Source organism: Perna viridis, chromosome 1 (genome assembly GCF_037379345.1).
Source record: "Perna viridis isolate PV_CMFRI_1.1 ecotype Kerala chromosome 1, ASM3737934v1, whole genome shotgun sequence".
NCBI lineage: Eukaryota > Metazoa > Mollusca > Bivalvia > Mytilida > Mytilidae > Perna > Perna viridis.
The window spans coordinates 32,181,664-32,197,451 of NC_142445.1; the positions used below are offsets into that span (position 1 = coordinate 32,181,664).

The following is a 15,788-nucleotide window of genomic DNA, read 5'->3' on the forward strand; positions in this document are numbered from 1 at the left end:
TGGTTTGCGGTCAGGTTTTCCATATTATTGCCTGACAACCCCAGCAAGTAGCATGCCAGGGATAGCTCCTTCAACTACCAGGGGCACACAACCAAGTTGCTCTGGGGGCAGAGCGCCCTAGCCCCCCCCCCCCAGTTAGGGTTCTGAGTGCTATTTAGTCGTCTTTTACGACAAGCTTTGGGTTGCTGCAGGCTTCTTCTTTTGACACCCGGAACTAGATAGGGTGAAACAAAATCTTTACACAATATTCACGCTCAATTGATGAATCCAATAAAGGGAGTACATATATTTGAAGTTTTAAAAAGTAAGGATGTGTAAGAGTTATTTCTTGTGTTCTTTGTTTCTCAGCTTTCGTGTTTGAAACATACAAACGGTATTATTTTTTTTTTCATTGGCCTTTATTTTGAAAAGCAAGACATTGTTTTTGTTTTTGTTTATTTTTGTTTATTTTTTTTTTTTGTATTTTTAACTTATCGTTGTATACCACCAGTACTCTTAACCCCGACATAGTCCTACCCGGTAAATTTGCGCGTAGACACGGATCAAAGGATTCTTTTTGGAGAGGGTGGATTCTCATGTAAAAAATTGCAGATCTCGCCTCAACCTGCATCGTTTAAACCGTAATAAACAATACTCTTGGTGGTAACAACGACTAAAATATTTTCTGTTTTGATCAGTCATAGCATCTAAAGTATGATTTGTTTTTGTCAGTCGTTGCATCAAAAGTATTATCTGATTTCATGACTTTTCGTATAAAGAAAAAAATATATTTGCCTAGATGTAGGCATACATGGGAATGATTTTTTCAGACATTTTTTTCTTAATTTGTCTTAATAATGACACATGTACATACTTGATTAGACCGTTTGCTTTTAGCTACGTTTTCGATCTTTAATTATAGTGCGAGACCTTTTGATTGCAGATTTCCGATCTATGTTAATGTAAGTTTGTTTTTCCTTTACGGAAACTCTGACTAAACGCTCGTGTCTGAAGATGTCTATATTATGTATTAGACATTGGTACATCATAGTATGATGAATAAAAGTGAATAATATGATATGATGTTGTGATGGTATATATCGTTTTACATATTTGCTGTAATAAGGTAAGCAACTGAACTGCAATTTTAAAGCTTTAAAAGGCAATTCGCCTTTTGTCAGGATTAAAATCAGAATTGTAAACCCTTGGACAGATTAAGACCGTTATCATTCTTTTCATATAATGATCAAAACGGTAGCAGTATATATAACTAACAACATTTAAGGAATGACTGTTATATTTTTTTCGGTCCATGATGACATAACCTGAAATACGTGGTGCACACTAGATAACCTGCGTAGCAGGTTAATTTCAAGTGTGCACCACGGGCATTGGGGTTATTTCAAATAAACCGAAAAAAATATATATATCATTCTTTATAATATAATTTTAGTATCAAATTTCCAGGAGTAATTCAGCAAAACAATGTTCATGACGTCACAGTCACATTACAAAATTTGGTCAATGAGATGATGGACATTTTTTTATCCATTCAGAAAGCGTGTTACATCTCAAATTAAATTATTTCTGGACGTTAAAAAACTCAAATGTATTATTACTAATATTTGTACAAAATTGAAACGGTCATTAAAGGGTCAGACAAACTGATCACTACACATTGCCACTATTTAAGCAAACAATAATTTGTACAGTATGAAAAACTTGAATATTGTGATAGTTCAGGAATTTGGATGTAGGAAAGAGTGACACTGCAATGACTGTAATTATAAATGAAATTTATCTATCCCCTTTCAAGGTTTCAATTTATTATCTATAAAAGTCTCTCTTGCTCGCAGATTCATATACAATGAAAGGAAAGAAACCGAAGAATGAAAATAGCTGTGAGTATTTCACTTTCGTATGAGGAAAATTATTATTAGTTTAATAATATATCTAAGGCAAATAGGCAAATTAACGTTTAAGCATTTTTTTTTATATTTAAAGGAAAAAGCAAAGTATAATTGAAACCGTTCACAAATTAAAATCGCCCACTTTGAACTCATTCCTTTCCTTTAAAATATTTGATGTCACAAAATAAAAGAATATTCACTTTTAAGGACACAAGCTCCTACAAGAAGGTGTTTTAATTTCGATCAGTTAGATCTTTTGTGGTGCTGTTCGTTGGGATCATTTCAACAATTCAAAGATTCTTTTTTTTTCTGTTTTCAAAAGTTCAAGGTTCTTTCTATTAGCACTTAATAAAGATAGAAACCAAAAGCAGCAAAATAAGTCAAATTTTGTCTTTCAATGGAAATAATTCCGATGCAAAGTAGTTATACCACTTCGACCGAAAGTACAATCATAGTTATTCAGAATTATGTCAACTTAGTTAGCTCTACTCCTGTGTCCTGAAAATAGCCTTGGTGGTCATCTCAAAATTTTAGACCCTTAATACCCTTAAGATGATTGTGGAAGGATATCATCAAAATCAAAAATGATGATTATTAACATATACAACAATGCCACATGCATTTATTTGCTTCTATACAATAAAACGTGAGAGTACTTTTGTACCAATCATATTGTGTTCAACATTAAAAACTACATTTTAAGTTCCAATGAATGACTCCAATCTGCAGCACGCCAACATATTATTACGTTATTCTCGCAAGTTGAAAAAAATATTACTGCTCGATGGTAAATGCATGTATCAAATAAAAGGTAATACAAAATTGGAATTGCCGTTGCGAGAAAAAGCAAATGCCGTCCTTGGTAACAATATAAGTCTCAAATTTTCACATCGTGTTACCATCTCTATATAGTTCTACTAAATTACTAAAACTGAAGTTTCTAGACAGCACTCCACAGTTTAGATTCGCACTTTTGACATCTTAAAATAACAGAAATGGAAACTGGGGGTTGCTATCGTGATTAAAAATGAACATTCTATTGTAGGAAAGGCATTTTTTTTAAAAGGGACCTTTAAAAGTATTTTCAATGTTGAAGGGGCTTTTTTCCAATAACAATTAGACTTCATTGTGAAAGTAAATCAATTTTTACCATGCTAAATTTTATTAGATTACGAAGTGAAATAGCTAAAATCTAACCGGCGATGCGCATATATGAAGAAAGAGCTTTCCAAAGAAGAAGTACAGGAGACGGATTGATATAAGACTTTAAGTCTTGTTTCTGAATCCTGTAATTAACTTGCTATAGTTCGTTTCATTCTATTGTTTTGGCTTGATGTTAAAATATGCAAATTACTTAATAAATATGTTTAAACTAAAACAAGGAAGAAGATTTGACAGTTAATGGACATAAAATAAAAATTTTGACATTTTTAAACCCGATATCACTAACATCGAAATTTTTTTGCTTTTTGCACCGTTTCTATGGTTGTGAGTATATTTTTTCCAGAATTTTTTTAGGCCTTGGCTTGAGCTATTTATAGATATATATACTTACAGAAGCTTGGTATTTTTTTTTAAATTGATTAATGTTATAAAGCATCAGATTACAAGATCAAAATTATGCATTTCTACAATACTTTGGAGTGCTGGCCTGGCCAGGTTGCAGAGATATTGCAATGTCTTTTGTGGCTATTTTGAAAATGGCGGAATTTCTGCAGATTTTGTATATATAAATTCCATGATCTTCATTAGACACACTCATAAATAAAAAAAAGTTATAGTAGTGAAAAAAAAGTGGTTTTTGATATTCGTTAAATCTTCAGATTGGCAACAGACAACATATCAATGCACTTTTATTGCATAATTTTATTAGGCTCATTTAACTCTCCCACCATACCAAATTTTAAGTTTCTAGCCACCCAGGTCTCCGAGATAACTTAATTTCCAATTTTTCCCATTTCCCTAAATGACCTTTTCTAGTTTCCGTGAAAACGGCAGCCTTGTTTTGGGCAAAAACTTTTGCTTCACACCTTCTCAGTGAGGTCTACCTTGTCACCAAGTTTCAAGTCATTCCTTCAGTGATTTTTTAAAAAAACTATGGACAAAATCATTGGAAGATGAAGAACAAGAAGAAGAACAAGAAGAACAATCATGGGTATTCTGGCTATTCAACATTCTAAAATGTATAGGTAAAAATTATAAAATCCATGTAGGAATAGCCAGAACGGTTGTATAAACAAGGGATTAAGTTTGTGTATACTGTAAAAACAAAACTTTAATTAGAATTCTAAATGTGTTGGAGTTACCTGTCACATTTTTGCTGTATGTATGAAATTTTATTTGGGATCTGTAAAGGTTTCATGTGAAAATTCTTATAAAAATTTTAGATTTGTGAGTGTTGAGGTGCCATTTAAAGTTTTCTTTTTTATCAAATAAAAAATAAGATTTTTTTTCACAATTTTATTAAATATTTATTATTTATGATGACAATAAGTCATTGATAATACACACTTTATAAGTACATACTATTCAAGCACTGATAACATTGTAAATAAATGAAAAAGCAGTAAATAAAGATAAAGTACACATGATTTGTTTAAAAGAATCATACAGTAAATGCATAAATAAAACATAAAAAGCACAACATCTCAAGCACTAATCAAAAGTTCACAAGTCTACTCTAGATGCAAAAGATGAGAAGCAGCGTAAACAAACGACTGATGTGAGTTCCTGGTTCTGTAGACGAATCTTTAGTGTTGTCGGTCTGGAGTCGATCTCTCGGTATTCGCGTTTTCTTGGGGCACGTTTACCATCGGCTTGGTACTGGAGCAAGGTGCAGGCATGGACGGCTTCTTCGTTTGTTTATTAATTAACTGAATTTAATTTTCAGTCTCTATCTTCTTTCAAATATTTCAACATTTTAAGTCTATATTTTATATGTTTATTACCATGAAAAAAGTTATAAATTTGGCAAAAATAGCCCCACATTTCTCTAAAACACATTATAATTTTGCTAATAAAATGTTTAAATCCCATGTTGAATCCCAAATTTACCTGTAAAATTAATTAGGCAATAATTACTAAAACAACAAAACCTACTAAAACAACATCCATTGTTCTCTGCATGTAGGAATATCCAGAATATATATTTTTAAAATGTTGGAATAACTAGAAGACACCGTTCCCCGAACGCCTGCTGGATTAAAACAACATCTCATTAGGTATAGGGATTAAGAGGCCTCTCAAGGGGTGTGTAATTATTAATTTACCTGTAAAATTACCTGTAATTGAAAAGTAGACATTCATAATTTAATAATGTGTAGTGATGGACCCTTCATTTTAGTATAACATTTATATAATTTTCTATATCTATATATAAAATAAGAATAAAATTGTAGATTTGCAATAAACTATATTTCATAATTTCATATAAATAAATAAAAGCTAACAACATTATTCATGATGTTTAAAAAAATAATAGAAAATTTAATATTTTGCAATAATTATTTTCAAAGTAAGCATTATCTAACAGTTATTATACTGAGCAAATATTTAAAAAAAAATAGATAATTCATAAAACAAACTAAGTGGTCCAAGCTTTGCACAGTTTGAAGCAATTAAGCAAATAATTAAATGATTAAAGTCTGGAACTTAACAAGCTGCCTGTAATTGTTGTCCAGTGATTCGTGTTCATCATGTCAGCTTATGTGAACAGCACAAGCTCTAAAGTTGTATAAAGGGGACTGAAAAATGTAAATTCCTTATTCAACGTCAAACAATGGCAAATGCACAACTGAATGTAAAGTTCATAACTAACAGAAAAGGGGGCCAGAACCTAGCCTTAGATGGTTTCTTATACAGAGTTAACCGCAGGACACCTGACAAGGTGTTTTGGAGGTGCATAGTTCCAGGTTGTTCAGCCTCATTATCAACAGCTAACAACATACCCACTGGTTTTGGAAGGCAACCACATAGTCATGTAGCAGATCATGCAGAAGTTGTTTCAAAACAGATTATGAACCAAATTACTAAACGTTGCTTAGAGGAGGTCAGACCAATCCCTACTATATTCACAGAAGAACTCAACAAACTTCGAGACGATGAGTGGGATGATACTACTAGAGAAGTCGTTGAACATCTGCCCACTTTCAACTCCACTAAGTCATTACTTTACAGAGCTCGACGTAAGCAGACACCACCACTACCAAAGACTCAAACAGACATCAGACTCGAGGGTAAATGGACACAAACAGCAACAGGAGACCGATTCTTACTATTTGATAACACACACCAAACCAGCAGAATGATTTCATTCGCAACAACAGAACATCTTCAAGACTTAGCCACTACTGACAAATTCTTTTGTGATGGTACCTTCTACACATGCCCTAGTCTCTTTTACCAAATCTACACCATACATATACTTATCGACGACAAAATGACACCAGTTGTATACGCTTTCCTACCAGGAAAAAGTCAAGCTACTTACACCCGTTTTTTCACTCTACTACATGACAAGGTAAGCACTAAATGTAATTAGAAAACATATACACATTTTTTATTTAAAATAAAAAAAAATGATGATATGGAGTAAGTGTAATTGAGACAAATCCCATTAAAGATTTTGTAAAAAGTGCAAGTGAATTACACATTTTTGTAACTGTTATGACTTTGGGCTTGCAGATAAATACTTAGAATTTACTATATTGACATGTTTTCTATAAGAGTTTTTGTAAATTGATAACAAGTAACAATTACATCAATTATAATGTATACTTTTTATTATGGATGGCAGAACATTGACTTCAATTCACTGCAACCAATGCATATCTAGACTTCGAGACAGCTGCTCACAATGCGATCAAAGATGTGTTTCCAGGCGTACATACTAAGGGATGTTTCTTACATTACGTACAGGCCATCTGGAAAAAGACACAAGCCAGTGGACTACAAATACCATACCGAGACAACAATGATGTGAAAACGTTAGTGAGACGTGCTGCTATTCTTCCTCTTATATCCATGGACGCCATTGAGGATGTTTGGTTCCAGGCTCTTGAAGACCGTGACGACGCCAACATCACACACATAACTCAGACTTTTACAGATTATGTCACAGAGCAGTGGGTGGAAGGAGACCGAACACGTTGGAACCACTTTGGAACACAAGGACCCAGAACCAACAACATCGAAGGGTGGCACAGCAAAATAAAGATGACACAACAAGCCCACCCCAACATATTTACTGCAATTAAGATGCTTAAAGATGTTCAAAATGCCAACGACATCAACAGAATACAGAGAGCAGCCGGTGGAACTACTAGACCACGCACCAAGAAATACATGAGCATCGACCGCCGTCTCGCCACATTGAAGAACCGTTACCAAACAGGAATCATAGATTTAATGACGTATGCTGACTCTACTTCCGATCTTCTTCACCTTGCTTGAACATTCCTAAGAACTTAAAAAAATGTGATTCATGTTTTCATTTGTGACATTAGTGCTGTACTGTGATATGTGCTTAGAATATTTATGTTGTTACTTGTTGGAAATTCATGTTTTATATTGATATTTATATTAAATTACATATAACATTTGGATAACATGAAATTGAAAACAGTGGAATAGTGCTGTACTGATAATGTATGTCTGTATGTCATTTATTGTTATAACTTTATGTTGTATACTTATTTATATTTCATATGACATTTAATGAAATAAAATTGAAATCTTACATTTAGTCTTTTATAATTATAATAAAAATATATTTCATAGGTGAAAACAACAAATGTAAAATTTAAAAAATATAGCCATATTATCATCAATAAATTAAATTTTAATCTTTGATGATATTTGTATATTTTATATTTTTTTTTTTTGTTGTCATCTATTAGATATAGATGTGTAGAATTTGACATAAATTCACAAAAAATACAGGTAACTTTAATTGTATGCCCCTTTAGATGGCCTCTTAATCCATAAAATTAATGACATGTTGTTTTAATCCAGTAGGCGTTCGGGGAATAAACCCAATCATGTATGTCGCCCAACATTTGCCTGGGGCGAGATAAACTATGCGATAGTCAAAATAGTTAAGAACTATAATAAATAGCCATGTCATGGCAAAAACCAGATACATAATTAAACAGTTTTTTTTTATTAATCTTGGAACTTCATACTACTATTATTCAAATGGGAAATAAAAGTGTGATATTTGGTCCTTCCAATTTTCCTTCATTGACTATTTAATGAAAGTTTCTTGTTTTTGAACAGACTAATACGCAATAATTTTAGTGAAAATATCAAAGACCAAATATCAAGGGTGATTCGTAATGTTTCGAATTATTTGAATTGCGTACTGTCAACCAATGTAACAAACCGGGTTATAAATACACAACAACCTTGATTACTCAAAATGAACACACCAACCTTAAGCCTGTTACAAATTGAATTAAATTACAAATCGAAAATAATATTTTTTATTTCTTCTATACAGATTCATCAATATTTACAGCATATGATACAACGAGTAAGTAAAAAAATATGAAGCATGGTGTAATACCGCCTATTCTACGCCATATCAAACCACTTGTATCAAACTGGGTGCAAACATGGTGTGAATAATTGGCTTTTAATTAGGTAGATACTTAAATTTGGAAACAAAAAGAAATTACATATTAGAAATTGCATTTTAAAAAGTCGACGAATGTTTTTACGTAATTAAATCGATACACTATGCTGACTACAAAAATAATTATTACGAAACAACTTGTAAATTGTAGATACTTTAGTGGGGTATGCATAATTTTCCACGGTAGCATACGTCACTGTTACAAAGAAAGTATTATTATTTAAGACAGACAGACATCATTATTACACACTTAGATACACAAAGCTCAGAGCCCGAGCTTGTTTTGCTAAAAATGATAAATCAAATTGATGGAAAAATGTCATTTATTAAAAAATCATATAATGCTGAGTTAATTGTTCATATAAAAATACCAATTAAGTAATATCAAATTACAACAAAAATAAAACATATCAAATCAATAAATGACAGATTAACTAAGGTTGGGAGAAACATTCTGCTACAAATTCACTGTTACAAATTGGTGATTAAAATTGAATGTGTGACATATTCTTCTTTGCGAAACTGAACTATGTCGTGTAATTTCGTCACATCTTTAATGGGTTGTCTTGTAATTTATCCGGACCTTTTTTGATAGAATTTCTCAGTACAGGCTTTGGTTTCCTATTTCGATAGTTTTGGTTTTAAATTTTCTTGTATACAATTTTTTTATCGCGATTTTCCTTGTTATGTATTTAGTTCTAATTTTGCTATTGAAAGGTTACTATTTGAAACACTGGTACATCACAATTTCCAAATGATAACATGTGGTTTAAACAGAGAATAAGTTTATCTGCTACAACAAATAATTGGAACACGTATTTGGCAAGATCGTTTAAACCTCAATGCTGAAGATGAAGAAAATGATCCGTTATGGCTTAGCAATTGATAAGAACGGACTTAATTTTGATACAAAACTACGTATTTATAAATTACACGTTTATTTCAAAACTCAAATATAAAAAAAATCAAATTCTGTTGATTATTACAGAACTTTTAGTGACCTTTCAGAGAAAAAGTGGAAGGACAAAAAAAGCGAAGCCAAAAACTTGTTTTGTCTTAATTACAACTTATTTCTATTTTGGCATTTCTGGTATAAGGGAGATTATAAATACTCCCCTAGTCAGTGATTCTGTGAATGATGTTGTCATGGGTCCAAAAGAACCACACATTTACCCGAATATTAAGAAATGTAGTTTTGAGAATTTCTATTTTCAAAATTCATAACAAAGTCAGCTTGATCTGAAATGTAATTGCTTGTGTTTTAATTTAATTTTAGCACCTACGACTGCTTTTGTCACAGCCCTGACTTCAAGTCAATCAACCCAACCACTTAAAAAGACAGACGCAGGTCTGATTGCAGGTGCTACAGTTGTCGGATCTATCTTTCTTCTTGTTACTTCTGTTGTGATATACTTTTGTTGTTGTAGAGAATGCAAAAAGAACTATCCGAGAAAAAATAGTACCTACCAAATGTATTCCGAAGTGGACGCATCTCAGTATATCGTAGGTTTATGCACTGACCTGAGATGGGGGCTGGGATTTGTTTCGGATATTTTTTTTTCACGCAAGCACAAAATTTTAATGCATATTTCAGTAACAACCAAAATAGATATTTTTATTTGCAAATCTGCCTTGTTAAGTAATGGTGAAAAATACAGAATTTTTTTTTCATGGGATGAATAAAAAACATTCCAAAAATACTAGTAGTAACAGTAACATTTATGTTTTTTTTTTTCGAAAAGATCGCAGGCCACACCCCCGCCTATGAAATTATCGGTGCCTTACTTGTGTGTATTTAGTAAAATGGCTACACTAAATGTTCCGTTTGACAGTTTTGTTAATTTTGTGTAGTTTTGGTACTTATGTGCATTTGGACTCTTTCATGAATTTCTGGATCGGACTCTTTTTTCAAATGTCTTGAACCGTCCATGTATAGTAAAAATTTTATTAATTTTTTTGTCCGCAAAAAGTATTGCTCAAATATTTTTTGGAAAAAAATCTTTTATTGTTATTGTTTTACTGTAAAAAAAAATCGCTTTTATTGTAGGTTCCTGGAAATCTGCGTACTATTAACTCTCCAATATACGGACGAGAAGACCAAGAAAATATAAGGAGCAGTAAATTTCGTGACTTACCTGTTGATGATGCCCAAAACGGAAACATTTATGATGAAATTGACGATGATACTGATCGGAGTGCTTCACAAGATATCGAAAATGGTTAAATATAATTTTCTTTCACTTTGTTTTCGATTTGCAATGAAACCACAGGCACCCAAGAACAGGATATAGTACGTTTTTTTTTATTCGTAATTTTTACATATATATTGAACCCATAAACAGCCTGAACATGCATGTCTGACTCGCAGTATGACTGCTTATAGTTTCTATAAATAAAAAGAACGAATTCATTTTAAAAAGGTAGTTAAAAACAGTATATTCTATTCCCGAGTGCCTGGCAGTGAAAGAAAAATATCACATTTCTGTTCTGTACATTCCTTTAGATCAAAAGGACGTGTTTCTGCATTGACTCTTAGACGCTTTCGCACAACAATAGCATTTTCTCGACAAATTAAATATATATTAGCTACAATACCATCATTTTAAATAATCTTGTTTTAATAACATTTAATAATAGTCTATGTTAATAACCAATTTCTTACATATACGAAAGTTAAAAAAGCAGTCAGGTATTGTGTGGGTGTGTATGCGTGTTTTGAGTCTATAATTTTTTTTTTAATTTTTGATTTTGGTAACAATAAAAAACGATTACCTATATCAGATATAGAAACAACAAGTTATTTGCTTTAGTTGGATTATGAATAACATAAATAATGTTGTTTCTGATTGATTGTTTGTGATTTTTTAGTTTTTGTTTTGTTCAATGATTCTTGTTTTTCGCCGATAATGTTTTGCATTTTATATCAATACTATCATATTTTCTTTCGAATTCTTATATTTGGTTTAACGGTTCGCTGATGGTCACTTCTATGTGCCAACGAAAGAATTCCGAATTTCTGCATCATAGGAGTTACCATTTCTTGGTTTTCTCCGGTAAAGCAATATTTCTGTTTTCACGTGTTCTTGTTTTAATCCGATTAATTAACACTATAACTGAAAGAATAATGTCTTCGGTTATCATTTTTTCCGTTATATATAATAGCACTTGCGGGTTTATAATTAAAAATGGCGTTTTCTCACCCATTTTTACAGAAATGTAGTCTATAAAGCCCATTCTTTCGAACAAAACCTGATGAGTTTATAGATTTTTCAGTAAAGAATACAATTTTCAAATTCTTGTCCATTCTTTGAATCTTGTTTATTCGACCGCGAATTGCATCACTGGACCTTGAATCTTTCACAGATTCTATCGCAAAAATGTCTTGCCTCGCCCCCTAACCTGAAATCCTAACTCCGTCTCTGATTTTTCTAGTATTGCACTACGTCACTACATCACTTATTGCCTGTACAGTACTTGACGTTATCATTCCAGTCCATTGGCGTTATCGTGGCCGATTATGTCTCATGCCGATAGTTTTTTTTATGATATTTTCATTCTTTAAAATGTTCTGAGCTAGCTTGTGAGCGTTCTTTAAGTGAATATCTCATTTTGTCTTTATGGTTTCTGTTGAGGTGTTCCATTGGGAGAACTGGATGTATTATTGAGTAAATTTTATGGTGTGTTTGTTGTTTAAGTCCATTTTTGCCCTACGACAAAATTATGGTAAAGGCCTTATAAAACTAGTTTTACACAACGCAGACATGCGCCTGTTCACAGTCAGGAGATATGGGTCATTAATGTGTCTTTGTGTCCTTATTTAACTTTATATAAGGAGAATGGATATGGTGAATATGTCAAAGAGACAACAACTCCCACAGAAATGAAAAGATGCCAGCTCAAGGACACCCACGGGTCCTTACTGAACGACGACGAAGCCTTCACACCACTGGGCAGGCTACAGATGGCTCCAAATTAAAATTATACATAGCTACATCGAAACAGTTACCTCTATATACTCCAGCAACATACAAATAAACTGAAAGTGAAAACGAAGCAAGACATACAGATGCCAAAGATTCCTGACTAAGGACTTTGGCGTGATTACAACCCCCTTTTTTAAAACTGGCCACTCTGGGGGAAAATATTACACAATTAAGCATACTAGTACCAAAAAAATAAATTTAAAAAATCTTGAGTCCCTTGTTAAAACATGAATAAAGAAACTGATTATTCGTTACACAAATGTACAAACAACGGATTACTAGCAGTTAATTGACATATCAGCTCCAGACCAGTTTAAACCTTAAAAAAGTCATGTGCGCATCGTATGTTATATCAACCCCTATTCTTCCCGTGCAGGGTTAAGAACCACAGTCATACGATAAGGACACAACCCATATCCTGCAGAAAACTGCTTTTACAGCTAGTTGAAATAGACCAGTTCCAATTTCAATACAAATTTAGGTAGGCTAGTGAGTAATTTAAATAGCTCTCTAGGTAGAAATCTGCTGGTCGAGTAAATACAACTCGCTGAGGCCATTTAAATCATTGTTAAATTTTCTATACTGGTACATTTTCAAGTTTATATTTTGGGGCATTTTATAAACACAGTCACTGTAAACCAAAAAAAAAAAATTAAAGTGATTCTAGTATTTACAATCATTTTAAAAACATTTCTTAAGCATTTTTTTTTAAATATTAGATAGTTTAGAATAGATAGTAAAAATGTTATTTACCAAAAGTTTTCAGTTTCTGTTTATTTAGAATATTTTGACAACATTGCATTTAATAGGATGGGACTTGCTAGTTATCTGATTTAGCCATTAAACAAAAATACGGGGTCCATTAGTACTGAAAGATACAAGTTGTTTGAATGACATGAAAATTCGGATTGTTTCTATCACAGTCTTGAATACCCTTTTTGCGTCTCTCGGGACTCCTCCATTTTATGACTCTGTTAGTAATTCTATTTAGTAGAGGTGAAAGAACCTTCGTTTTGGGTGAACTGCTATGTTCATGGACATAATTCATTTTGAAAGTAATCAGACACCAAAAATGGCAAATTTGCATGCTTTGACAAAGGGACACAGGATTCAACAGTGGTTTAACTAAAAAGTCTCCGTCCATGTATGACTAAGGGAGAACTTGGAGTTGTATAAATATTTGCTTCAATTCTATGATAAGTAAAAGCAAAAGCTGTGTAGTGAAGTGATATAAAAAAGCCAAAACAAAAAAAAAAAAAAACCAAAAAAAACATGGAAGAGTGAATTAACATGTATATTTTTAAATGTGTATCGTCAAATCTGTGTGTGTGAAAAGTAAGAAGAGGTTGAGTCATTTTCCCCCATTCGTCTTGTCAACTCAAGAAGCCATGGCTGCTCAGCTAATAAACGGTCTTTGAAAGAAAATTCTTCTAAAAGAAAGAATGGTAAAACTAATATGGGGTAGGCATTGCCTAAATCAGCGAGCACCGTGAGCTATACCGTACATGCATCGTCTGTGTGAGACCTGTAAAAAATAATAAAGGACTTTACAAAGAGGGGGGTCGACCCGGATGAAAATTTTTGCTTCGCAAGTGCAATATTTTTATTTTTATTTAAGCAGCAAGCAAAATCAATATTTCTATCTGAAAATCTGTTTTGTTAATTAATGGGGTTTTTTTTCAATAAATGAATAACTTGAATTTTTTTCCACCAAAAATTCTAACCCCATACCCCCTTTCCTTCACTCTCAAAATGGTCGATAACTTTATAGCACTTGGCAATGCTTTACATTTTTTGTCCCTTAAAGGCATCTCTAGCAATATCCATTTCAATTTTGGCCGGTCACATCAGTCTGTACAAATACCGGAAATATTATAGTTCTGCACGGATGGTGGGAATATTTTACACATATCATGTGACGTAAACAAAACTCAGACGACAGCTGCAATTTCCAAACAAGAAAATTATTGCCTTTCCTATCTTAGAAAAGCTATGCTTCGATTTTGATAATATAATCGGAGTTACATTTTTTCCAAGGCGGGTTAGGTTCTTGACAACAGCGACAGTGGAACAGCGGAGATACACGTACGTACACCCACGTGTTTTCCGAACTTTTTAGAAACATCATATTCACTTCTTTTAATAAGTAAAACAAAATAGAGAAAGACTTGAAAACTATCAGAAAAGATGAATTTATTTTTACTGAAACGTAATCTTTGCCTATGTATTTTTATTCGTGCGGTTTAAGGAAGCGATAATTTTTCTCCGTAACGGCGTAAGGACATTCACTTTTCGTTACTTCCGGGACATTACTTTTTTTTGTTAGTATATTGGGGAATCTTAAGGGAAATTTAGATAGTACATGTAATGCTCGTAGAACTCACACCGCTTCGTGGTGCTCGCTATTACTTTCCCTAGTTTACAATCCTTTTTTATGATTAGAAATGTGATTGTGCAGTAAGAAACAGAGCAAAATATGAAAGCTTCATTGACTCAGTACTTTGATTATACAATACGAATGGGGGTGAGTCCAGGATGATGTTACGACATCCCAATTGATCGTGGCCGGAGGACGATAGTTGGGCCAAACATGTATTTTGAGCCACTGCAATTTCAAGATATTTGTGAATTTTCCTTCATGTTCACATCTTTGCACAATTCACTATAATAAAAAGCATCTTTACTTGTTGGATTTGGGAAAATATAGCAAATAGAAGAAAGTTCAGTATTATCAAAATAAGCAGGGATAGTTCATTTAACTGCACGTTTTATGTCAAAATACCAGCTATGTTAATTAAATCTAAACCTTTATTCAAATATTTTTGTAATATTCTGGACGATCAATTTTCGGAAATTATTATTTTAACAGCTTCATTTTTTTGGATTCCTGGGCGAAATTTTATGTAATTCCTCTAAAATAGTGTGTCATCTATTGACTGGTATTGAACATAATTTGGTTAAGAGTTGATGATGGCCATTGTATTTAGAAAATTGTAATCAGGTTTGAAACCGTATAATTGTTATTTCGATATTTCCTTTTATTGCGATTTAATCTATGGTAAAACATTTACATTATTAAGTACAAGTTCATATACATATATTTGTATTAAATGAAATTCGTTGCCAACTTTGTGATAATAAGTTATAACCTTAGACGTTCAAATTTACAACTATATATCAGTTGACTAGCAAAATTATAATCTTTTAGACAATCAGGAATTAAACCATTCTAGAAAGAAAGTTGTTTCCTTAATTAAATACAAAAATACCAATCATATAATA

At 32.4% G+C, this 15,788-nt stretch overlaps 2 protein-coding genes across 2 annotated transcripts; both read left to right on the forward strand.

The window, feature by feature from the left end:
- The first annotated feature begins 949 nt into the window (after positions 1-949).
- LOC148628404 (uncharacterized) lies at positions 950-11,369 on the forward strand. Its single transcript, XM_088586873.1, has 5 exons — positions 950-1,105; positions 1,836-1,880; positions 8,389-8,421; positions 9,800-10,026; positions 10,571-11,369. Exons 2-5 carry the CDS (start codon positions 1,847-1,849, stop codon positions 10,745-10,747), a joined length of 471 nt encoding a protein of 156 aa, XP_088442999.1. The 5' UTR covers positions 950-1,105; positions 1,836-1,846; the 3' UTR covers positions 10,748-11,369.
- LOC148628405 (uncharacterized) lies at positions 5,668-6,784 on the forward strand. Its single transcript, XM_088586862.1, has 2 exons — positions 5,668-6,408; positions 6,685-6,784. The coding sequence occupies exons 1-2, from the start codon at positions 5,668-5,670 to the stop codon at positions 6,721-6,723; spliced, it is 780 nt and encodes a 259-aa protein (XP_088442988.1). The 3' UTR covers positions 6,724-6,784.
- Positions 11,370-15,788: the final 4,419 nt, after the last annotated feature.